General features: G+C 42.0%; 1 protein-coding gene across 2 annotated transcripts in view; it reads left to right on the top strand.

The window, feature by feature from the left end:
• The window catches only part of itch (itchy E3 ubiquitin protein ligase), a 76,335-nt gene that overhangs the window by 23,793 nt on the left and 26,463 nt on the right, over nucleotides 1–26,079 (top strand). For both annotated transcript variants that reach the window (XM_033041805.1, XM_033041806.1), the window contains exons 2-10: nucleotides 1,765–1,854; nucleotides 2,667–2,808; nucleotides 4,124–4,248; nucleotides 12,531–12,665; nucleotides 13,681–13,741; nucleotides 16,594–16,766; nucleotides 20,772–20,967; nucleotides 24,574–24,669; nucleotides 25,238–25,412. In XM_033041805.1, the coding sequence (XP_032897696.1) occupies nucleotides 1,785–1,854; nucleotides 2,667–2,808; nucleotides 4,124–4,248; nucleotides 12,531–12,665; nucleotides 13,681–13,741; nucleotides 16,594–16,766; nucleotides 20,772–20,967; nucleotides 24,574–24,669; nucleotides 25,238–25,412 (1,173 nt within the window). In that variant the 5' untranslated portion in view covers nucleotides 1,765–1,784. The remainder of the gene's footprint in view (nucleotides 1–1,764; nucleotides 1,855–2,666; nucleotides 2,809–4,123; nucleotides 4,249–12,530; nucleotides 12,666–13,680; nucleotides 13,742–16,593; nucleotides 16,767–20,771; nucleotides 20,968–24,573; nucleotides 24,670–25,237; nucleotides 25,413–26,079) is intronic.

A 26,079-nucleotide genomic window follows, 5' to 3' on the forward strand; every position in this document is an offset into this window, starting at 1 on the left:
AATTAAAGTGATGAGTGGAAAGGATTGGGGATGTGCAATTGTTTGGCAATGGGCCAGTGGCGATATGTTTTGATGGAACGGGCCTGTGATGGAATCAAAAGCATTCAATTATGCTTTTGCTCCAAAGAAAACACTAGGTCTTTTAAAAATAAAATTTTTTTTTTTTTTAAATTGGATTGTCTTTCTTTTTGCAGGAACAGAATCTCCTAACTGATTTAGTAATTGGAGCCAATGCAACAAAATATGTTGTTCTTTCAACACAGGCCACTGGAAACTTTTGTTTTATTAATACACTCAAACTTCTATCTTCCTGTATCTTTTTAATGTACAGTAGCAGATGCGTTCCAGGAGAGCCAAACATTCAGAAATTGTCGTCTAGTGCTACATTTATACACCACCTTCAAACGGGAGAGTCATTGTGTACAATAATTATATGTGATATGAAGAGGAATTTCTTTAGCCAGAGGGTGGTGAATCTGTGAATTCATTGCCATAGACGGCGGTGGAGACCAAGCCATTTGGTATTTTTGAAGCGGAGATCGATAGATTCTTGATTAGCAAAGGGTGTCAAAGGTTATGGGGAGAAGGCAGGAGAATGAGGTTGAGGGAGCAAAAAAATACATAAGCCATGATCGAATGGGGGAGCATTTTGATGGGCCAAATGGCTGATGGTCTTAAAATTAGCTCATACAATAAATGAATTCGAAAGGTCTGTGTTGTGGTTTGTCAAATGGCTCGTTCGGAGAATGAAGTTATTGACATGGTGGCGCAGTGGTGGAGGTGCTGTCTGAATGAAGATTGTACGTTCTCCCCGTGTCCTACACTCCAGATGTATAGGTTTGTAGCTTAATTAGCTTGGTAAAACTGTAAATTGTTCCTAGTGTGTGTGTGTGTGTGTGTAGAATAGTGTTAGTGTACGAAGATTGATGGCCGGCGCAGACTCTTTGGGCCGAGGGCCTGTTTCCGTGCTGAATCTCAAATCTAATCTAAATATGAAAGTCTTTGTTTATCAGGAGAAGCAAATAGTCTCTTGGAGAACCTCTCAGTAGAATTTGAAATCGAACCACATCAAGTTTTTATACTCTCAAGAACAAAGATAACAACAGGCAATTCAATACAATTTTCAGTAGCTGCAATGACATTCTTTACTTCAATATTTGAGTCTGACAAATGGTTCTATTGAATTATGTGAGTACACTGTAACTGTTTATCAGGAGTATATATATGTGTGTGTGTGTGTGTGTATATGTGTGCGTATATATATATATATATACCCATGACTATGTTTGATGATACAATTGACAAAAGTCTTGTCTAGATCCTTCCTTGATCTATTTTGCAACCCGCTGAGTTGCTCTAGCACTTTGCGTTTTGCCCAATAAATCAAATGTTCATTAGTATTTTTCCAGGCTGTTATTGCTTTGTGACCACTTGAATGTTTTTCTACTATTAAACCTATTTGTCTATTTTTCTATATATCTATTAAAGCAGTGTAATTTGGGAATATTCATCTTTTCAATGTATTCGAATTTCAATATAGGATGGTGCCTTAGACCTTTACTCTTCGATTCTGTGTTCCACTCTTATCGATTGTAGAAACATTAGGTCGGAGGGTGTTATTTGGAAGAGATTATCTTTTCTTTCCATCTTGTAATTCAGGACCATTGGTTCATTGGTTATTGTCATTTTATTAAATGGGTTTGAATTATGCTAATGAAATAATTGTATTGAAATCACTTAATTTAACTGATTTTCTTTTTGTAGGTTCACACGGAGCCTGAACCATGGCCACAAATGGTGCAAATTCTGCTTCAGTAAGCAACCACGCAACAAAATCACAACTTGGGATAAAAGGTGGGTTCTGAGGATTAATTTTATTCACTTGGATCGGGAGGTCTCGGTATTTGTATATGCTCCACCCCCCCCCCCCCCCCTTTTTTTGGCTTTTTTTTTTGCTTTTTTTTTTTGCAAGTGATTAATTAAATACATGATCAGGAGACTAGGTTACTCTGCTTTTTAAAATGCTGCTACATATTCAACGGTCAATCTGCCCCCAATAGGACATAGTTTTTCTTAACATCGAAGTGCCAGTTTTTTGATGCTTGTTGCAGCACATTTAAAATGTATTCTTTTTGATCAATTATAATCTGAGGATTTGACATTTATTCTAAACTCTATCACAGATTTTGAAACCGAGTTGAGACTTTAGATGTAAGAATGCATAGCCTTCTGTGTATTCTGCTTACCTGGGCAAAACAAATACATAAATCAGAAAGTGGAGGGGAGAGAAAAGACATCACAGTACGGTTCAAAGAACCACTGTCATCAAAAGTGACATCTTCACTTTTAATGTAAATTCAGGCTGTTTATAATGTCCTTCATTCTGACACCACCACCTTGCATTCACTTCCATGTGTTTGCTCTTTGTGTTTTTCTTTTTGATAGTGTTTGCTGGCTGGGCAGATGCTGACTTTATTCCAGGCAATTCATGGTTGTTAAGATTGTTAATAGTTGCTATTTGGAAGATTCCATGTGTCTGCTGAGTAATGATTCACAATTAATAAATTATATCTCAGTGTGCAGTTGTCAAATTTGTGATGGCTTTACATTTTGGCTATGTAATCCCACTCCTTGTTTAAGAGAGCCTCTCTTTTTGTTTGTTGCAGTCATTTGTGCAAAACTCAAGGAAAATAAGAAGAACTGGTTTGGGCCCAGTCCCTATGTGGAAGTGGCAGTTGATGGCCAGTCAAAGAAAACTGAGAAACTTACCAACACACACAACCCCAAGTGGAAACAGCAAGTCACAGTGTATGTTGGATATTTTACATGCCTCGTCATTTCATGTTACCAGTACCGATTAGCACAATAGACTTATTTTCCATGTTGAGAAACAAAGGGCAAAAATAAAAAAGATATGGATGATTTATTGAAATATTTGAATTTTTAGATAATAAAACCAATGTTATCAGTTTGAGTAAGTTCTTTGACTGTAAGAGTGTATTTGTTCCTGCCACCATAACCCAGGCTCATCCTATTGTTATGCCATATGTGTTTAGTAGGGTTGTTGACAATTTTGAAGTGACATTTGAAGAGTCGGTATTTTTGGCTGGAATCCAGTTTCCCCAGCTCAAAATTCCTTCCGAATCAGCAAGACATCAATTGACCACGTAATGTGAACTTAGTGTTGTAAGCAACCCAGCCAATGTTGTCTTCCTTGGAGGTTGCTAGAAAACAGACTCAGTTCCTAAAACAGCCCGATCATTTCTCCCTGGTTCCAATCTAGAAATGATCAAAAGATGGACATTTGTCATGGTAAAATATCAGGTAATCGATGTCGGGTTGTTGCTAATCCTCCTGCTTTTGGAAGAGTTTGACATTCCCACATTGACCTCATCAGCCACCTCGGAACCCCAAAAAACTAATGCGGAAGCAAGTCATCTTGATCCTAAAGGGCTGCCTAAAAGAGAAGCTAAGCCATGCTATGAGTATAACACACTTGTGGATTAAAAACAAGCCCTACTCTTTACTGTAGATTGTGGCCCTCAATCTATCTTTATCACCACATGTTGAGATCAACACAGAGCGCATTTCAAGTTGAGCTTCCATCTCATCAATGTGATTTGGTGTTCTATCAACAACCATTAAAGTTTACATGATTTTGTTTCAGCAATAGCACAGTCCAGCATGTATATGGGGCCTTTCACCCAATGTGTCCAAGCCAACCAAGGTGCATTCCTGAGCTAGTATAATTTGCCTTCATTTGGCCAAACGCCTCTAACCACCTCCTGTCCATGAACTGACCCAAATATCTTTTAAATTTTATAATTATACCCACCTCCATTAATTTATCCTGCAAGTTATCCCCAGGTACCCACCACCGTCTGATTTTTCGAACAAGGAACTGCAAATGCTGGTTTCTTCAAAAGGACGCAAAGTACTGGAGTAACTAAGCGGGTCAGGCAGCATCTATGGCGAACATGGATAGGTGACGTTTTGGATCGGGAGTTTTCTTCAGACTGATTGTAGATGGAGGAAGAAAGCTATCAAGAACTTTGAAAGTTATATGATTTTGTTTTAGAAGGGTTTTATTTTTAAACTTGTTCATTCTCTTTTATTTACGCAGGATTATAACACCGTTCAGCTTGATCACTTTTAGGGTATGGAGCCATCAGACTCTGAAATCAGATGTCCTGCTGGGATCAGCCACTCTGGATGTCTGTGAGACGTTAAAATCTAATAATATGAAATGTGAGTTTGTTTCTGGCTACTTGACAGTCTTGCCACTATCAGCTGTCAGGAATAGATCCTTGCTTTTTTTTCATTGCATGTGATTAGTAATAAACCTGACACAGACTGCTGCTCTTTGCCAAGTCTTTTGCTGACTGAAGGGTCAGTCCAACTGTGATATGACAATGGATTAGAAATTGGGACAAGGATCCTGGACTGACTCTGGACTCTGGTCCTGTCCACGGGGGGGAAGTGGAGGAGGACTGGCCAAATTTTTGTGCCTTCCACCACAGTGATGAATGCTGTGGTGGATGTTTGTGCTACACTTTGTGTGTTCTTTATTATTGTATCGCTGCTGACAACCCAAGGGGCGGGGCGCTACTCTGTGAGCGACTCGCGGTGCGCTGCTCCCATATGTTTGCATGTTTTCTGAGTTGAGTGTTTTTCTGAGAGTCATTAAGTGCGGTATTTAACGACAGCAAGTATGACTACCACGGTAACCTTTGTACTTGCTTTTGAGATCTGTGCACACTGTGTGTGCTCGCAGAAGTCTGTGTTGTATGACTGCTTGTCAGTACATTGTCCTGCTTGTATGTGGAGCCACGTCAAAGAAGATTTTCTGTTGCGACAGACAATAAAGTTTTCTGAATCTGAATCTAACTAGGGAACAAATCCCAAAAGGATTATGCATTTCACCATTTTTGTTGTCCTCTTTAATAGTTTCCACAAAGGAAAGTAGTAGATGCATTTTAATTCATTGGAAGCCAAGGTTTGAAGAATTTGGTTTTCTCTAAAAGAAGGAACAGTGAGCTGAATTGGCACTCCTAGAATTAAATTCAATGTTAACAAGACTTGCATTTATATAAAGAGACACACAAGGAACTGCAGATGTGAGTTTAGAGGGGGAAAAACATAGTGCTGAAGTAACTCGGTGGGTCAGACAACATCCTATGGAGGTCATGGATAGACGCCGTTTCGGGTCAGGACTCTTCTTCAGACTGCTGAAGATGGATCCCGACCCCAAACAGCATCTTCCATGTCTTCCATAGATGCTGCCTGACCCGCTGAGTTACTCCAGCACTTTTTATTTGCAATTATGTAACATATTTAATGAAATAACAATTCCCAAAACTAAGTAGTACCATCACCCAAAAAAAAGGAATATGGATAGATGAGATAAGATACTTTATTGTCATATGTACCATGAAGGCACAGTGACAGTCTCTCTGTTTTTCCATGCACAGTACACAAACAAGTCGTCACAAGGCGCAGACAAAGTTACAAAGTATCCTTAAATATGGTTGGTCCTTCTTTGTCCCCACCACCACCACCACCACCAAAGGTCCCTCTTGTTCTCGGCGGCCACCACACGCTGGGTTCCCCCTTTGTTCTTTGACCTCGGCCCCCAGGTAATCTGCAGGTCAGGTCAGGCACCTCATGTAATGACTGTCCTTTAGTGAGTGATCTCAGGTGGAGATCAACCAGGACCTTGACAACCTCTCTACAGAAGAAGTCAGAAAAGCTATCAAACAACTTTCTTGTGGCAAAGTTCCAGGACCAGATTCAATCCCTGCTGAAGTGTACAAAGCAGGCCCAGTCATGTTGCAGAGGCTGACTGAGCTATTCCAGTCCATGTGGAATGAAGGGAAGGTCCCACAACAGCTGAAAGATGCCAGCACAATTCACATCTACAAGAGGAAAGGCAACCGCCAATCTTGTGACGGGGAAGATCCTGGCTCGGTTTCTGCTCAACCGACTTCTCCAACACCTCGAGCAGGGTCTCCTCCCAGAAAGCCAATGTGGTTTCCGTCCAGAGTGTGGAACTGTAGACGTGAAATTTGCTGCACGTCAGATCCAGGAAAAATGCCAAGAGCAGCACAGTGACCTCTTTGTGACCTTTGTTGACCTTACCAAGGCCTTCGATATGGTCAGCAGAGATGGCTTGTGGAAGATAATGGAGAAGTTTGGCTGTCACTATTGTCCACGATGGCGTGATGATAAAAGTATTAGATGATGGAGACGAGTCGGAAGCCTTCCTAGTGACAAACGGCGTGAAGCAAGGCTGCGTTCTTGCCCCTCCACTCTTTAGCATGATCTTCTCCGCCATGACTGACTGATGCTTTCTGTGACTATGGGGATGGTAGTCACGGAAGTCAAGTACAAGACTGACAGTGGGTTATTCAACCTCAGGCGCCTACAGGCTGTTACAAAGGTGAAGGAGACCGTCATCAGCGACTACGCATTCGCTGATGATTGCGCCCCCAACGCCAGCACAGAGCAGAAGATGCAGCACAAAATGGGCTGCCTCTCACGAGCCTGCGACAACTTCGGTCTCACCATCAGCAGTAAAAAGACTGACGTTATGTACCAGCCTGCGCCTGCAATGCCCTACCAAGAGCCACACGTCACAGTAAAGAGGCAGAAGCTACTGGCAGTCGACAATTTCACCTATCTCGGCAGCACACTCTCACGAGCATTGAACATAGATGCAGAGCTCAACAACAGGATCTCCAAGACCAGCGCTGCCTTGGCAGACTTCGTGAAAATGTTTGGGAGAGGACTCGGCGTTCCCACCAAGATGAAGGTCCACCGTGTGAAGATATTTCTCACTACCTTCCTCTATGCCTGTGAGACCTGGACTGTCTACAGCAGACACGCCAAGCAGCTCAACCACTTTCACTTACGCTGTCTCCGCAGACTCCTCCACATTACGTGGCAGGTCAAAATCCCGGACACGGAAGACCTGCAATGGGCCGGCATCCCCAGCGTCTACACCCTCCTTCAGAAAGCCCAAGCCAGATGGGCTGCCATGTCATCCGAATGCCAGACTGTCGGCTGCCAAAACAGCTGTTGTACACAGAACTGTGTCGGGGCAAGTGCTCAGTTGGGGGGCAGAAGAAACGTCTCAAAGTGTCCCTCACAGACCTTAACATCAATCTCAATACTTGGGAGCCGCTTGCTCTGGACCGCCCAACTTGGCGAAACAAGATCACCACAGGAGCGCGTGCAGCTGAGAAGAAACGCACTGCAGAAGCTCAGAGGAAACGCGCCACGCGCAAGGCTCGAGTCACATCAGCTTCTACTGCAGCGCCCACCCAACTGTGTCCCATATGTGGGTGAGCCTTCCGGGCCCGGATCGGTCTCACCAGTCACCTCCACACCCACAAACAAAAACACTGAAGTCATGGTCTTCTTCGACTACGAAGGACGAACAACAATAACAAAACAAGAACATGCGATTACAATTTACCAAAACCTCTCTTTGGAACTGGGCATGTTGCAAGCAAGTAATGTTGTATCTTTAAATGATTGTCTTGCAAGAACAACATTTTTCTTGTTTGTTTTGAAATGTAAGTGGGTTTAACATGATATTTTCCAGACACTCTCCTCTCCCACGAGGCAAGAGGGACAGAAGTGTGAAATCATACATCTCCAGATTCACAGGCAGATTCTTCCCAACTATTATCAGGCAACTGAACCATCCCTGTACCAACTAGAGTGGTCCTGACCTCCCATCTACCTTACTGGACTTTATCTTGCACTAAATATTATTCCTTTTAACCTATATCTGTACACTGGACGGTTTGATTGTGATGATGTATAGTCTTTCCGCTGATTGGCTAGCATGCAACAAAAAAGCTTTTCACTGTACCTCAGTACACTTGACAGTAAACTAAATTACAGCAAGGAAACAACATTTGGCCCAACTAGTCCATGCCAACCAAGGTGCCCCATCTAACTAGTGCTATTTGCCTGTGTTTGGCCCATTTCCCTCTAAACCTGTCATATCCACGTAGATGCTGGATTACAGGATACAAACCAATTAAAATTATAAAGTAGATTTGCATTTTTAGACATGTGGACGACTGATTGCATGACCGAGTTTTTTTGCTTTCCTCCTAGGAGGTAATATCAAACTCTCTGGCATCTAGTATCTTTCTGAAATAGCCAACATTCCTGTCATGTTTTACCAAGTTATTGACCATGTACGGAGTTCTTCAGCCATGCCAGTCCTCGACTGACAATGCTACATACAAACCTGCAGAACCGGATTTGTGTTAAGAATATTATTTGTCTCACCCCGCCCAGGTACTCAGACTTGTTGTGGCATCTCCATCCACCACTGGCAATTGTCTTCAGCTGCCTGGGGCCTGAGTTTAGAAAGCTCCTCCTTAAATGACTGCTTCTCTCCGTGTATTTAAGATATTCAAAAAAAATCCGTCATTTGAGATGCTTTTAGTTACATGACTAATTTCTCCTCTGGTAGCATTGTGCCGATTTCTATGCAGTGAAATCACCCATAAAGTGCCTTGAGAGTTTGACTTTAAAAAATAAACTTTGCGTTGTTTTCACACTCCTTTCAAGATGTCCCTAAACATTTTTCAGCCTATCAAGTACTTTGGCGTTGTAGTGAGGGCAATGTGGCAGCCACGAAGAAAATACTGCGGCAAACTTTCTCAAACAGCAGAGTGCTCATGACCAAATAATCTGTTTTTGTAATTGTTTAGGAATAAATGTATGCCAGTCCACCAACAATAATTTTTTAATGCAGTATATTTTTAACTATATAATATAAATTCACATTATTGCTTTATTAATTTGGTTTATCTTGCCACTACCCAGTGAGTGAACTTTAGTCCTCGTTTCAGTTTGGCTTAGTGCTAAACCACACTGCATGTATTCTTGGATATATTGTTCTCTAACCCTGAGAGTAGAAAGGTTTATTACTTTGTCATCTTTTTGTAACTATGTAACTTCATGGTTCAATTGTTCAATTTATTTTGGTAGTAACTTGACAGTGCAGATTTACTGAACGCATTGCAGGGTATTTACTCGAGTTAGTGTGAACACTTGCTATAAAAGAAACACAAAAGGACCCAAAGGATGCCGGAGTACCTCAGCAGGTCAGGCAGCATCTCTGGAGAACTCAGACCCGGCGACATTGTGTGTTCCTGAAACGTCGCCTGTCCATGTTCTCCAGAGATGCTGCCTGTCCTGCTGAGCACTTTGTGTCCTTTTGTGTATTTACCGCATCTGCAGATGCTGTTCTTTTGTTTTTATATAAAAGAAGCACATTTTGTTCACAAATAACTTTTTTCTTATAAGGGAAATTAACTTGCAAAGAATTAATGATTCACATTTGGGTCCTATGGCAGAATTTGACCCACACAACATGATATTGGTGATGGGGGATTAGTCCACTTTTTTATCCTTGACTCTGTGTACTTTTGCAATTGAAATCCAGACCATGCTGTTCAGTTGGGAGTGTTTATTCCAATTCATGTAGCTCTAATGTTAGGTTTTGGCCATGACATCATGTTGCGGCACAGGGAAGTGGTGCTGGATAGGCAAAGTTTCTAATTGCCTTTCCTTCCTCTTCAAAAATTGCAATGTAATCACTGTGGTGACCTTTTAAACTGAGTCACTCGAAGACTGACGCTGGTTGATATATGAGTCTATTTTCATGAATAAAGACTTTTATATCTACCAGGTTAAGTCTCAGTGTAGACACAAAATGCTGGACTAACTCAGCAGGTCAAGCGACATCTCTGGAGAAAAAGAAAAGCCAACGTTTCAGGTCTGAACTGTTCTTAAGACTATTCATTTTCTCCAGAAATGCTGCCTGACCCACTGAGTTACTCCAGCACTTTGTGTCTATTTTTGGTATGAAACCAGTATCTGCAGTTCCTTCCTACTCTGAATCAGTTTAAAAGGTCACCAGAGTGATTAGAAACCGATGTTCTGTAGGAGACTCTCTTGGTAGAACCCCTCAAACACAATATATCGTTATTATATGCTTGAGATCAAAAGATAACAGCAGATTCAATGGCATTTCAATAGCTACAATAATATTATTTTGAAGAAAGTGCTGCACTGCAGGTCATGCAGCATCTCTGGAGAAAAAGGAGGGGTGGCGTTTTGGGTCAGGACCCTTCTTCAGACTGGAAGTAAGGTGTGGGGGGGGGGGGAGAAATGGGACTAGAGGTGGGACAAGGCCAGAACAAATCGGAGTCGGCAATGGATGACCAAGGAAGGGTGGTGCCCATAATGGTCCATTGTTGGCTGAAGTACAGGTGATAATGAAGTGATACAGGAATGCGAGCAGTGGAACCAGTAGGATGACTAGGGTGGGGAGAGAGGGAATGCAGGGGTTACTTGAAATTGGAGAAATCAACGTTCATTCCGCTGGGTTGTAAGTTGCACAAGAGAAATTAGGTTGTGCTCCTACAATTTGCTTGTGGCCTCACACAGTGCAGGAAGCTCAGGTCGGAAAGGTGAGTATGGGAATGGGAAGGGGAGTTAAATGTTTGGCAACTGGGAGATCGGTTTGGCCAAATCGGACAGAGCCTAATTTGGATTTTCTTCAATATTTAGAGTCTGATAAAGGATCCATTGAATTACATGGTTACAATGTTGCTGACAAGACACCTCAATGTTCCAAGCCCATTGCTGGTTCAATGTGATTCATATGGATGGTCCAATAACTTCTGAGGACAGGGAAGGAACCCAATCACCCAGACTGGCATTAGTGTTGTGAGGGCTGACTCTCTTGAAAGCACAAATACCCCATTATTGATAGACAGACAAATATACCTCTGACCATGTTTGGATGTGCCAAGTGACTGATAAGTCTGGTTTGGAAGCTTCCTTAGTTTAGAGATACAGGGCGGAAACCGGCCCTGCGGCCCACTGAATCCACACCGACCAACTAGCATACAGTACACTAACACACCGTACACAATAGGGATAATTTGCCTGTGTTTACCAAAGGCAAATGAACCTACAAAACCTATATGTCTTTGGAGTGTGAGAGGAAAGCGGAGCACCCGGAGAAAATCCATGCAGTCGCAGGGAGAGCCTACAAACTCCGTACCGACAGCACCCGTAGTCAGTATCAAACCCGGGTCTACAGCTGCACCACCGTGCCCTCCCCTCTATCTCAATGGTGTGAAATAACTTAAGATGAAGATTCCTGGGGCCAACTAACATATCTCATTGTTTTACATTGTCCTCGTGCAGTAATGAGTCATAGTCATGAGTCAACAGCCTGTTTGTTTGCAAACCCACCCTTTTAATCTCGAACTGATTACTGCTTTCAATGTACATTAGAAGAGATCCGAGGAATTGCAGATGCTGGTTTACATAAAGACCCAAAATACTGGAGTAAGGCGGGTCAGGCAGCATCTCCGGAGAACATAGATCTCTGAGATTCTGCGGACTGGTTCTTGTTTTGAATTAATGGCGCTACTTCCATATACTTTTATAAGACTGAATCATCACCAACAATGCTTGCTTAAAATAGAGGCCAGATTTCCCATTGAAGCTGAGCATTAGTATGATCTTTTTATATTAGTGTGACCTACAGAGAAAATTCAGAGTGCATCTGGATCTCTCTCTCCCCCCCCTCTCCCCCCCTCGCCCCCTCTCTCCCCCCTTGCCCCCTCTCTCCCCCCCGCCCCCTCTCTCCCCCCCCGCCCCCTCTCTCCCCCCCGCCCCCTCTCTCCCCCCCCTTCTGATGACACATGCTTCTGTAAACATATAGACTGTACTAAAACTTAAGTTTCCATTTTTTATGTTTTCATTTTGATATTCAATTAATTTAATTATGGATAATCCTTTTCTATAACCTGCACTTGATGAGATATAAATGAATATTCATGGTCAATATGATGGCTGAGAAATGTAATTATGTCAACTATTTTGATAACTTACTTTTGATAGCTACTTACAATAACAGACCTGTATAGTATGCTTTGATATCAACCAGTCTTCATACAGGTCAGGCACGTGCCGTCAGGGGTAGGCAAGGTAGGCAGTGCCTACCCTGACTAAAATTATAAAAAGGTAATTATTAAATATAAATAGTAAGGATTTTCAATTCATTTACTGAATTCCCTATTTATTATTAAATGGTTATTTTAATAATCGATCTTAGGTAGGCATAATTCACCCGTGCCTTTCATCCGCAGTACATATAATACGCGTAACTATGTTCAACTCGCATGCCGTGGACGCTGCTTCAAGCCTTCTCTTACAACGGGCAATAAAGGCAGCTGAAATCCTGCCTTTGCACCGTGGACTGCGTGCAAGGTGCTGCGCATGCCCACAGGAGAGGAGACCAATCTGCGCGTGCGCGTCTTTCACGACTTTCTGCACGTGCGCGGATTTTTACAATTTTCAAAAAGCCGACTGACTGCCTAGTGCCTGCCCTGAGTGATTACTCACAGCACGTGCCTGATACATGTAATAAATCATTTAGTGCACTATTATTTTCTTGATATGTTTCTATTTATTTTCCCCAGTTGAAAACGTGGTTATAAAGTTACCACTCAACAATGACCGTGAGATTGTGGACGGTGGTGAGCTTATTATATCCCTGGATGGATTAACTGTAGATCCTGAAGTCCTGACAAATGGAGATTTTACAGCTGCAACAAGTAAGTAAGAAAATTAAACTGCATTTGCTGTGCTGTGGGGACATTCCATTGAAATAATTCTGTATCTTAGATTAATCCTTCTCTGCACTTTGCCAGACTTTTAACAACTTGGATAAGTTGCCAGGTAAATGCTTGCAGTTGGTCAGTTGTAAACTTTCTCTAATACAATGCTATGGCCAAAGACATTTTTTCAAATACCCTATATGATGTAAAAAAACTCCAACTATAAATGATTGCATGCATTGGCCAGATTATTGCTTTCATTAATTTCTGTGAAGATTGTTTATTATGTAGCACAGATGATAAAAATGAGAGTTCATGAATTTGGTGAAAATGATTTGAGTTAATGACATTAGCTAAAGCACAGTGTACGTATTTGTTCAAGAGAAATGTGCATTCCTTCATTTGGAAAGCAAATGCACCATTGAACTGGTTTTTAGATGCATATAATGTAAAATATCATTAAATATGTGCCTTTGACTTTATATGTTTTAGGATTATTACATTATACTAGATATACCAGATCCTTGTATGTTTACATACTTGGGTAATAAATTAACGACAATTATATTTCTCTAACATATGTGGATTCAAAAGATTATGTGATAGCTGGCATGGATAGGAGGAACAAATTCCTAGTTAGGCTGGCACAGTGGCGCCGCGGTAGATTTGCTGCCCCACGGCGCCAGAGACCCGGCTTTGATCCTGATTACGGCTGCAGTTTGAAGGGAGTTTGTACGTTCTCCCTGCGACCGCGTGGTTTTTCTTTGTGTCCTCCGGTTTCCTCCCACACTCCAAAGATGTACAGGTTTGTAGGTTAATTAGCTTCTGTAAATTGTCCCACGTGTGTAGGATAGTGTTGGTGTAGGGGGTGATCATTGGTTGACGCGGACTCGGGGCCGAAGGGCCTGTTTTCACACTGTATCTCTAAAGTCTAAACCCATATTCATCCCTTCTATTATATCACCAATAAACTAGCTTAATTACAACAGTGCGCTCTTTTGATTTTTTACAGCCAACTCGACAAGTGAAGGTTCCCGGTGTGGTAGTGAGGCATTTATACTTAATCCCTCCAGGTAAGGTCTTGCAGCTGTAGAGATCTTTCATTTATTTTCTTGTAAATAATAAAGCTACTACAAGAACGAACAAAGATCCCTCCCTGTTTTTCAGACCACGATGATGCACATCCACAGTCGAGCAATAAAGCAAAAGATTCAGAAATCATTATTTAGCATTATAGTTGATTGAAATCTATTATTCGTGTGCTCCGGTTTCCTCCCACACTCCAAAGATCTACAGGTTGTAGATTAATTGGCTTCTGTAAATTGTCCCCAGTGTGTAGGATAGTGTTAGTGTAGGGGGTGATCGTTCGTTGACGTGGACTCAGAGGGCCGAAGGGCCTGTTGAAGCATTATAGTCGGTTTGAAATCTATCCCAACAAAAGCATCATTATTGTACTTACCCATTTGATCCAGTTTTATTGTAGTAAAAAGCCACATCCATGGCACGGTTGGAACCCTCCAGTCTGGTAATCTATGGGCTGGTAATTCCTGTAGTCTGGCATGTGTTGAATCTGGAGTACAAATCTAAGGTAACTAATTTTAACTAAGGTCTCTAGCAAATTAACCTACTTAGGCCACTTTTACAATCTCAGCCGACAACATTTCTGACTGACGGAAACTTCATGTTACTGACAGTTCTCAGAACCCTTGCTTAACCCGGAAAGTGTCTATGCTTAAGAACATAATATAAAGGAATGCATATACTGGTTTATACTAAAGATGGACACAAAATGCTGGAGTGACTCAGCAGATCAGGCAGCATCAGGCAGTAACTCGCTGAGTTATTCCAGCTCTTTGTGTCAATCTTATACTTCCTCCTGCTCAGAGGAAGGTGATCGGGAGCAATTTCTGTGGTCTGGATTTTCAGATCCTAAGGGTACTGGATGAGAGTGTTTTAAATCTGTAGTACATTTTCCCAAGCCCTCTTTAAACTACTCTTTTTGATGAGTTTCCAAGTAATCCAGCATCTTCAGTTCCTTATTTGTACTTTACACTTGACCCATTCCTATGATGTGATATTACAGACTATTGATATCTAAGTTCAGTATCACCAAACTATTAATCCATATTTTCAACACATTTCTAATCCTGTGCATTCATATTTAAAAAGAGATAAAAATCACTCTACTCACCCTGGCAATTTAGGATGTTTTACGAAGTATTTTTCAGTACCAAGGGTACTCCATTTTTGGTACAAAATTGGACAATCTAAAAAAAAATGATGCAAATAAAACCTTTCAAGTTCTAAAGGACGATAGCGGCCTTTGGCATGGCAGGGGACCGTGCCATCTAACCATTCCTTTTGTCACCATGCATTTTATTGTTGAACTGACCCAAAGGTGTGGATCCCACTGAGCTATTCGAGCTATCAACTAAAGTCTTCCCTTACTATTCAAGTAACTATATTATGTTGCCATTGAATTTCTGACATTGCAAATTCCTTCCATTGGCAAAACTGATTTAATTTTCTTTATTCTCTGTTCCAGTCTCTAAGCACCTTTGTACTCTGAAACCGCATCCGAATGTTTGCATTTGTAGCGTTACATTTTTCTTTAGCTTAACACCGCATTTGTTCCACAACTAATTCCACCATTTTCCACTGTCAAAATATGGGTTCACTATCCCCCAACCGTGGGTTGATCTCTGAAATGCTCGTTCAAGTTTTTTATGACTGGATTTTCCTTTCCTGGTTCATTATTAGGAGGCCTCTCCCATTTTGTTCCCTTCAACTTGAATTTGGCACGAATTCAAGTTGAAGAGAACAGAATGGGTGGGGCCTCCTAATAATCTTTTTGCCCACGTCAATGTCTGTGTGACGTGGGCAAATCTTGGAATTTATGTAATTCACCAATAACACTCATTTAAACTCTCCTTTCTATCTAAGACAGTTTAATGTTCCTGGCAGCTGCTTGTGTAGCTTGGTGTCAAATCTTATTTGACTGTGCTCCTAAGAAGCACCTTGGGAACTCTGCTATAATTAAGAGGCGATATAATTTCAGTTTGTCGTTGTTACTTGTCAGACTTCATGGCACTGTGCAGCACCACCTCCATTTCATTCTGATCTACTAAAACACCAGTTGCACAGATTAACTTTGACATCATAATTTCACCAAAAATGTGAAAAGTTAATGGGGACTGATGAAGTCACGCTGATTTGGAATGCTCATAAACATTGGACTTAAAAATCAATATTTTAGATAATAGTAGTATCATCAGATTTGTTTCTCTGTGTTGTGGATTGTATGTTATTATATGGTGAGATTGCTTACCCCCCCCCCCCCCCCCCCCCCCCCCCCCCAAACGTTTTTACAATTTAGCTCATTTTTATCTTAATTCATAAAAATTATCCCTCAATGCACATTGAAATTACAGATGCACTGTCCTCAGCTATTGTCGAAGATGCATTATTCCAGACACCAACAATGTAGTGCATTATGTTCAGCACAGATATTGTGGGCCGATAGGCCTGTTCCTGTTATGCACGGTTCCATGTTCTGTGGAAAAGAACGGTCCCGGCCCGAAACATCTCCTATCCATTTTCTCCCGGCAGCACGCCTGACCTGCTGAGTTACTCCAGCATATTGCCAAAGAATCAAATGGTGCTTTCAGGGTGTGGGAGAGAAAATTATGTTTTAATTTTTGTATGTCAACATTCTGTTTTTATCTAAGACTACTGCAGCCAATGTAACTTGCATATGTTCTAAATCACAGCCCTTTTTGTGTAATGGTTCATAGGTTATTATATCTCAATGCAGGTTATTTTGAAAATCTTTTTATTGTTGATGATTTGACATGGAGAGTATCGGTTGAGTTTAATTTCTTTCTGCGTGCCAGAATTTTGATCAAGTGTCTATGATCTCTTCCAGTGCAAATGGTGACGCCATCTCACAAGAAGGCTCGGTGGACTCTGGCTCTGCTGGTGAACATAACGTAAATGGCAGAGGTACTCCATCACCGTCTCCAAACTCAATGCCCGTAAGGCCACCGAGACCCTTACGGCCTCCACCTCCTGTCCCTTCCAGACCTGACAATATACCAGGTAAATCATAGAGTATCTCTGAAGTGCAATTTAATTTACAATGTAGTTTTGATTCTTAAATCATAGTCATACGGCACGGAATCAGGCCCTTCAGCCCAACTTGCCCACACCGACCAAGATGCCCCATTTACACTAGTCGCACCTGCCCGCATTTAGACCATATTCATCTAAACCGTTCCTATCCATGTACCTGTCCAAATGCCTCATCTACCTCCTTTGGCAGCTCGTTCCATTAACCTACCACACCGTGAGTGAAAACCCTTGGGTTCCTTAGTAAATCTTTCCCCTCTCACCTTAAACCAATGTCCTCTGGTTCTTGATTCCCCGACTTTGGGTAAAAGACTGTGCATCTACTCTATTCATTCCGCTCTTGATCATATACATCTCTATTAAATCATTGCTCGGCCTCCTGCGCTCCAAAGAGGCCGAGCAATGATCTATAGCTCAGGCCCTCTAGTCCTGAAAACATTCTCAGAAATCTTCTCTGCACTCTTTCCAGCTTAATATCTTTCCTATGGAAAGGTGACCAAAACTGAACACAATACTCCAGCTGTGGCCTCGCCAACATCTTGTGCAAAAATGCCTTCTTGACTGACTTATCTACCTGGGATACCACTTCCAAGGAACAATATCCCTGCACTTTTAGTGATTCCTGTGCTTTACAACACTCCCCAGAGACTTGCCATTCACCATGTAGATCATGCCCTGGTTTGGCATCCCAAAATCCAATACCTCTGACTTCCAATTCTTGGCTCACTGATCCTCTTCTGGGTCAGAACTACTTTGTTCTAAGGCAAAAGCTCCAATCGTTGCAATATTTGGCTTTGAGCTGACACATCTCTTTGATATTTTTAGACTTTCACCATTCAGCCTTCCTCCTGCCATTGTGTTGGTGGCAGAGAGCCTAGAAAGCATTCAAAGCCTAGAATTTGAAGAAGGATCCAGACATAAAACATCACCTATCCATGTCCTCCAGAGATGCTGCTTGACCTGCCGAGTTACTCCAGCACTACGTTTTTTTTCGTAAATACCTTGCGTCTAGAACTTTTAATGCTACATTCTTCGAAAAGGATTGTCATTTAATGGAGTGTAAATAATTATAATTGAGTGTAAACACAAGAATTGCTATTCCGAAATGACACAAAGTGCTGAAGAAACTCAGCAGGTCAGGTAGCATCTCTGGAGAACATGGATATGTGATATTTAGGGACTCTTCCTCAGACACATTTTAACATTGCTTTGGCAAGCCTTGTGGAATTTTGGTGTAGAAAATGTACACAGATAATTAATTTGTCTACCATAAAAATCTAATGTATTGTTTAATTGCGTTTTTTTTAAAAAGGTGGAATTAACTTTATTTTTATTGATTAAATAAATACTACTTTTAAACCCAATGTAATCTTTAGGACGGGTAATATAATCTGAATTCTTGTCAGTCAGTTCCTAATTTAAGTTCCCATCATTGTTTTTTGTAACAGCGTGTGATTTCCGCATTTGAGGTTTTGCTTGGGTGAACAGCTGTCAGCCTGCACACCTTCTAGAGATCAGTGCTGTCCTCCCATCTACATCATTGGAGACCTTCCCACTATCTTTCATTGGAGATAGACACAAAATGCTGGAGTAGGTCATAGTCTGAAGAAGGGTCTCAACCCGAAAGGTCACCCATTCCTTCTCTTCAGAGATGCTGTCTGTCCCGCTGAGTTACTCCAGCATTGTGTGTACATCTTGGGTTTAATCCAGCATCTGCAGTTCTTTCCAACACATACTATCTTTCATTGGACTTTGCTGGATTTTATCTTGCACTAAAAGTTATGTTCTTTATCCTATACTTGAGCACTGTGGATGGCCTGACTGTAATCATGTACAGTCTTTTTGCTGACTGGATAGCAAGCAACAAACAACATTTTCAATACCTCAGTACTGAATAAACAGTGACAATAATAAACAAAACATATTTTTCAGCATGGGCAAAACCCGTAGCTTTATGCCCCTATCCCACCTAGGAAACCTGAACGGAAACCTTTGGAGACTTTGCGCCCCACCCAAGGTTTCCATGCGGTTCCCGGAGGTTTTTGTCAGTCTCCCTAATGGTCGAAAGTGGTTTCCGCTTCTTCTATGTTCCGGCGATTATTTTAAAAAATAAGGTAAGACCTTCCACTACCTGCAACCTCCGGCAACCCCCTTCAACTAGCATCACAACTGGCTTCGACTAAAAAATTACCGATTTTTAAAACGGCAACCTATTTTTAGTCACGGCCGGTTTTGAATATTTTTAAATAATCGCTGGAACATAGAAGAAGCGGAAACCACTTTCGACCATTAGGGAGACTGACAAAAACCTCCGGGAACCGCACAGAAACCTTGGGTGGGGCGCAAAGTCTCCAGAGGTTTCCGTTCAGGTTTCCGTTCAGGTTTCCTAAGTGGGACAGGGGCATTAGCATTGTTCAAATTCTGAAGTAACGGCCTTGCCTTGATCGAAGTATGCCAAGCCAAATAATGCACAAAATGTTGGAACAATCTCTTCAAGAATTTGCCACCTCAGAAACAAGGCCTACTATTTTTAGCTCTGAATTCAACCTTGTTTTTTCTTTTCTCTTTTTAAATGAGTTTTTAATCCAGTTTTAATTGTTCTGCTCTTGTATTTTATGAAATAGATACAATGAATTGGATGTAAAAATATATATTTCAAAGAGACTCGGGATTGGTGGGGATGTGAAAATGAAAGTTGAATTGGGGTTGGAACATAAGGAGGTTCAGAGGAGCCTCAAGGACATTTTGTAGGGCGTGGAGCTGTAGCAGTTTGCGGAAGTGTGCAGCACAGTTGCGCAGCGGTAGAGTAGCTGCCTTACAATGCCAGAGGCCCAGGTTCAATCCTGATTGTATGGGCTGTCTGTTCCGAGTTTGTACCTTCTCTCTGTGTCCGGGTGCCCAGTTTCCTCCCGCACATCAATGACGTACATGTTTGTAGGTTAATTGGATCATAATCATTATCATACTTTATTAGCCAAGTATGTTTTGCAACATATGAGGAATTTGATTTGCCATACAGTCATACCAATAAAAAGCCACAATACACAAAATACATTTTAACATGAACATCCACCACAGTGACTACTCTGTATTCCTCACTGTGATGGAAGGCGAAAAAAAAGTTCAATCTCTCCCTTTGTCCTCCAGCAGTTGGGGGCCTCTAACCTTACATTGACGGGACAATCTTACTCCCGTAGCCGGTGGAGGGAGGGCCTCCCCGTCAGGGCAATCAGTGTCCTGCATCAGGGGGGGGCGGGGGGGGGGGGCGGGAGAGGGGAATCTCAGCATCCTCACACCGGGTGATCTACCCCGGGTCGGGGCTAGTCGAACGTTGTGCGGCTTTTGGAGTTTCCCAATGCCAGTCTCAAACCGAGACTCAAGCTCCTTGATGTTAAAGTCTGCAGGCCCCGTTTGGTGTGTCGATCCTAGGCAAGGAATCGGCTCGGATGGTAAGTCCACACCCCGCGGTGGGGCTCAAAGTCAGTCCCGAGCAAGACCTCCAGCTCCACGATGTTAGGCTGCAAAGCGACCGGAGATACGATCCGGAAAACAATCTCCGGCAAAGTAAGAGATTGAAAAAAGTTTCCCCTGACCCCCTCCCCCACCCCTCACATAAATAAACCAGAGAACATTAACACATACGTTTTAAACACCCTAAAAATAACAACAAAAAAGACAAAAAGAACAGATGGTCTGTAAGTGAGGCTGCCATTGATTTGTTAAGTTGTAATAAAAAATGTCCCTAATGTGTGGGATAGTGTTAGTGTATGGGGTGATCGCTGGTCGGCGTGGACTCAGTGGGGCAAAGGGCCTGTTTCTGTGCTGTATCCCTGTTTATATTGATGGCCATGAAAGGTTTTTCAGAATTTGCAAAAAAATTGTTATTGGACCACATATGGAATAAAGCATTAACATGCTATACGAAGTATAGTATTTGTTATTTGTGCAAATCTTTTAACTTCTGTTCTCCCACAGTGTATGAAAATGGGTATTCGGTTCCGATGGAGAATGGGTCCTCCTCCGCTACTGTCCCAACTGTCACAAACACTGTGCCTTCGACGTCTGCTACAAACTTGCTAGAACCACCACCCAGCCTAGCACCACCAGCTGAACCCATATCTCCTGGTGATCTTGCACTAAGCAGAGTGAGCAAGGGTCCACTTCCACCTGGGTAAGATTCATTTTGTAAGATGCACTTAATGTTAATTTTTTTTTAATGCTTTTCTCACATTAATTGTGGGAAAAGATTGCAATTTGAAATATTTTCTCCTTCGATTGGGCCGGGTTAGACATACTGGCCTCCCTGGTACGTTTCCAACTTTGGAAGTCCCAAATAGTTTTAATGGAGTAAATGATTCCTGTGATTCCATGGAGCAATGTGTGCTGGAAATATAGCAAACCAAGTTGACTTTGACAGGTGCTTGATGTTTTCATTCACATGTTTAGGATCCGGTAACAGGAGTAAACATTTTACAAGTAGAGCTGCTGCCTCACCGCACCAATGACCTGCGACAGCGTGGGGTTTCTCTGGGTGCTGTGGTTTCCTCCCAGAAAATTACTTTTTAAAATGCTTTACTTGTCTTTGAGGATAACATCTATTGCTGTGCCCTCATTAATCATCTACATCGCCTCCTCAACAAAAATCTCAATCAAATTTAGGAGACAAGACCTCCCTTGCAGAAAGCCATCTTGAATATCCCTTAATTCTCCTTAATCCTACTTGCCTAGTTGATTTGCTGAATTTAACGGATGATTCGCTGGGCAGATAAAATGTATATTTAAGAGTCAACGGGCAGAGACATGGACATAATGGCATTAGCCTCTGTTGTGTGCTTTCATTATTTTGCTATGTAAAGGCTGACAATTGACTATTCATCTTGGGCACACTCAACAAATACATTGCTGGCATCACAGTGGCACAGCTGATGGAGCTGCTGCCTCAGTCCTGGAGACCCAGGTTCAATCCTAACCTTGGATGCTGTCTATGTGCTTTGCTTGATCTCACTGTGACCGCGTCAGATTCCTCCGGATGCTCCGGTTTCCTCCCACATCCCAAAGATGTGAGGGTTTGTAAGTTAATTGGCCTTTGTAAATAGCCCTTAGTGTTTAGGGAGTGGAAAAGTGTGATTACATAAAATTAGTGTGAATGGTCAGAGTGAACTCGGTGGACCGAAGGGCCTGTTTCCATGCTGCATCTCTAAATCTAAGCATTTGGGCAAAGTCAAAAAATTATCCTTTGGAGACTACATATTAATATATTTACTTATTTAGTAGGGTTGCTTCCATTCATCCAGCCACACCCAGATTAGCTCCGTGCAGTTGATATTAATTTGCTCGTAAGAAACCTCACCCCTCGGCTCACTGTTGCCACCTGCATGGAATAGTAGAGGTCTCATTTTGATCATCAGAGCATTCACAACTTTTTTTTGCAATGCATGTTGAATCTGAAATTTAGCTTATGTGCAAACTTGAATGGAAATATGTCCAGCTGATAACTCTCACAGGAGTCACTTGCCATCGCAAAGCCACGTGCATGGTATTGATTTTAATGTTTAAGAAGGAACTGCAGATGCTGGAAAATCGAAGGTAGACAAAAGTGCTGGAGAAACTCAGCGGGTGCAGCAGCATCTATGGAGCGAAGGAAATGGGCAACGTTTCGGGCCGAACCCCTTCTTCAGACTGAGGGTCAGACATCAGTCTGAAGAAGGGTTTCGGCCCGAAACGTTGCCTATTTCCTTCGCTCCATAGATGCTGCTGCACCCGCTGAGTTTCTCCAGCACTTTTGTCTACCTGGTGTTGACTTTAATGCTGGACACTCTACAAAGGAAGAGGTATCTAATTCAATTGCATGAAGAAGGTTGGTCGGTCTTTAAATCTTGTTGTACTGGCACTCAGAAAGCAATATGTAGAATGTAATAAAATGAATGATTTGGCTGGAGGCATTTACTGAACATAGATGGGACACACATTGGGACAGCTTTGATTTTATCCTTGTGTATTTGCTGATGAATTTAGTTTAGTTTAGAGATACAGCGTGGAAACATTCCCTCCGACCCTTGAGTACACGCCATCCAGCGATTCGCGTACACCAACACTCTCCTAAACACAAAGGACAATTTACAATCTTTACCAAGACCAATTAACCTACAAACCTGTACTTTGGAGTGTGGGAGGAAACCTGAGCAGCCAGGGAAAACCCACGTGGTCACAGGGAGAATGTATAAACTCCGTACAGACAGCACCCGTAGTCAGATCGAACCCGGGTCTCTGGCACTGTAAAGCAGCAACTTTACTGCTGCGCTACCAAGCCGCCTCTATTAAATGCAAAGTTGTAATGGAATTACTGAAGCATAGAGCGTTGAAAGAGACCATTTATCTGTCAAGTCTGTTGATTCCTTGGTCCAAACTTCCCACATCCCAATCTCCTCGCCTTTGACTAATGGCCACTGTCAGCAATTTTCAAATCGTATTTCTTAAATGTCTTGAAAAATGCCATTTTGCTTTTTTAATTAGAGTTTCTGTTCCAGCGGGGATTTAAAAAAAAAGTTTCGTTTAGAGAGAAAGCGTGAAAACAGACCCTTTGGCCCACCGAGCCTGTGCTAACCGTGTTCCCCGTACACTAACACTATCCTCTACCGCTGCGCCACCGTGCCGCATGGGTGGGTGGAATAGTGGAAAAGATGGCATTGAGGCTTTTCACCGTGGCAAATAGTGTCCATTCTTGTTTAAGTTATTATTGACATAAATACAGAAAATGCAAAATATAAGGAGGACGATTAAAACTGAGAGAGAACAAAACTCATCAACTCCAACCATCTTTTTCAATCTGTGCCTCCCAGGAAACTAAATGGACTGGGTTGGTTTTGAAGGTTTTGTTTTGTGTGGGCCACCTTAAATCCATGCCCCCTGTTCACTTTCTTTTACTGGAAATCTTTTTCTCTTTAGTTATTCTATCAAAAACTTGAAGAATGTATCTCAAGTAAGTTTGGTCTTGTACCTGATTTAAAATTGTGTCATTCCATTCATGTTGTCTTTGTGTTTTGAACCAAATTGGATCACTTTTCACCTGCCTGAATACCAAAATAAAGGTATGAGAATCATAACAAGGACAGAATTTGAGTTAGGTGAAACTGCACAATTGATACGACGATTAGTTCATTTAGAAACAAAACAACTGAAATATCTCTCCTTTTGGGGCGTCACGGTGGCGCAGCGGCATGGTACAGTGCCAGCGACCCAGGTTCGCTCCTGACTATAGGTGCTGTCTGTACGGAGTTTGCGCGTTCTCCCTGTGACCGCATGGGTTTTCTCTGGGTACTCCGGTTTGCTCCCACATTCCAAAGACTAGCAAGTTTGTACGTTAATTGTCTTCTGTAAATTGTCCCCTGCATGTAAGATAGAAGTAGTGCACGGTTGATTGCTGGTTGGCATGGACGCGAAGGGCCTGTTTCCATGCTCCATCTCCAAACCAAACCTCTGTAGAGATTTTGATGCTGGTCAGTCGTGAATACAAAGAAAACTGGTTTGTTTTTGTTTGAAAATAATAGCAATTAGACATCTAAGATGTGTTTTTATTGAAGAGCAAAATCTTCTGAATAAGCTTGCAACTATAAATGTGGTTAGGGATAGCTAGTTATTGACTTGCTGCATTGCTATTCCTTGAATTACTTCCGTTGATAGCTGGAGGAAGGATGTGAAGAGAGAAATTTAACATTTGTTTATATGCCGCTTTGCTCTGACAGTATAACAGCAGATTTTACTTATTTTCTTTCTGTAGCTGGGAGCAGAGGGCGGATCAACAGGGTAGATTCTATTTTGTAGATCACATTGAGAAGCGAACAACCTGGGAAAGACCACAACCATTACCTCCAGGGTAAGTAGCATGTTCTTCAGTGACTGGATGTTCTTGCATAGCCTATCCTTAGATCCATTTATTTGATTCAACTGCTGACTGCTAGCTACCTGTGGCAAGTACAATAACAACATTTAAAAGACATGGTTAAACGTTTAGAGGGTTATGCGTCGATTCAGGCAAATGGGACTATTTAGATGGTACATCTTGATTGGCATGGACGAGTGAGACCTTTATCGGTTCTGCATGACTCTTGAGCTCTTGCTGATGAGTAGTTGGTGCTTGTTGAGCTCTTGATGATGACCAGTTGATGGGCGTCAGCATAATTCATGAATTTAAGCTGAGCCATAAGAAATACAAGTAGGTGTAAGCCATTCAACACCTTGTATTAGCCCACTATTCAATAAGTCGTGCCTGATCACTTACTGGAGATCGACTTTCCTACACTAACCTCCCTCCGTTAAAAATCAGTTAACAATATTGGCACAAGAACCTTTGAAATTGGAAATATGGAGCTTGCTATTTTACATAACTCTGAAGCTATGCATTCATGTCATTAATTGCTTCTTCTCCAACTCTTGTCTGATAGCTGGGAGCGGAGGGTGGACGAGAGGCACAGGATTTACTACGTTGACCACATTACTCGGACCACCACGTGGCAGCGGCCTACGGTGGAGTCTGTCAGGAACTTTGAGCAATGGCAGTCACAGAGAAATCAGCTTCAGGGAGCCATGCAGCAGTTCAACCAGAGATATATTTATTCGGTAATTAACTTTTCTGCAACTTTTAAAGATAACAAATGATTGAAATAAAAATCAACACCATGATTTTGACATCTGTTGAAAATTCTTGTCTACCTTGATCCAATGTCCACCTCACCAGTTTAAATACTTTTCGTTTTCATTTATTTTGGGTGTGGGTGCGTGTTCAAGAGAGATGGGACTGGATCACATTGACAGTTCACCTGCACATTTGGAGCAATGTGCTGTCAAGCTACAGTTTGTGTGTCGCATGTTCCAGATTTCCACCTCTGCATGCAAATGCATCTGACTTTTTGCTCTGACCCTGGAATCATCATCCAACCTAGAAGCTTCAGTAACTGCCTGAGCTAAGGGAGCTGGATTCATTTTAGTGACAACAATAAACTGACACGTTTAGCTCCATTCTTTTCAGTTCAGCCTACTTATCGTTATATCAACCTACCTATTTAAAACTAGTAGACTATCTGGTATTTAAAACGAGTAGACTATCTGGTAGAGCTGCTGCCGCACAGCGCCAGAGACCTGGGTTCATTCCTTCTGAAAAAAGCTTTGTTCAGAAGCCAAGCACACAATGATTCTGTCTCTATTATTGATCTGTTCCCATATTCTGTTAACATGAATGTGATGATTATCTGTGATGACTAGACATTAATTATTCCACTCCAAGGTT

The sequence above is a fragment of the Amblyraja radiata genome, chromosome 23, assembly GCF_010909765.2.
Source record: "Amblyraja radiata isolate CabotCenter1 chromosome 23, sAmbRad1.1.pri, whole genome shotgun sequence".
NCBI lineage: Eukaryota > Metazoa > Chordata > Chondrichthyes > Rajiformes > Rajidae > Amblyraja > Amblyraja radiata.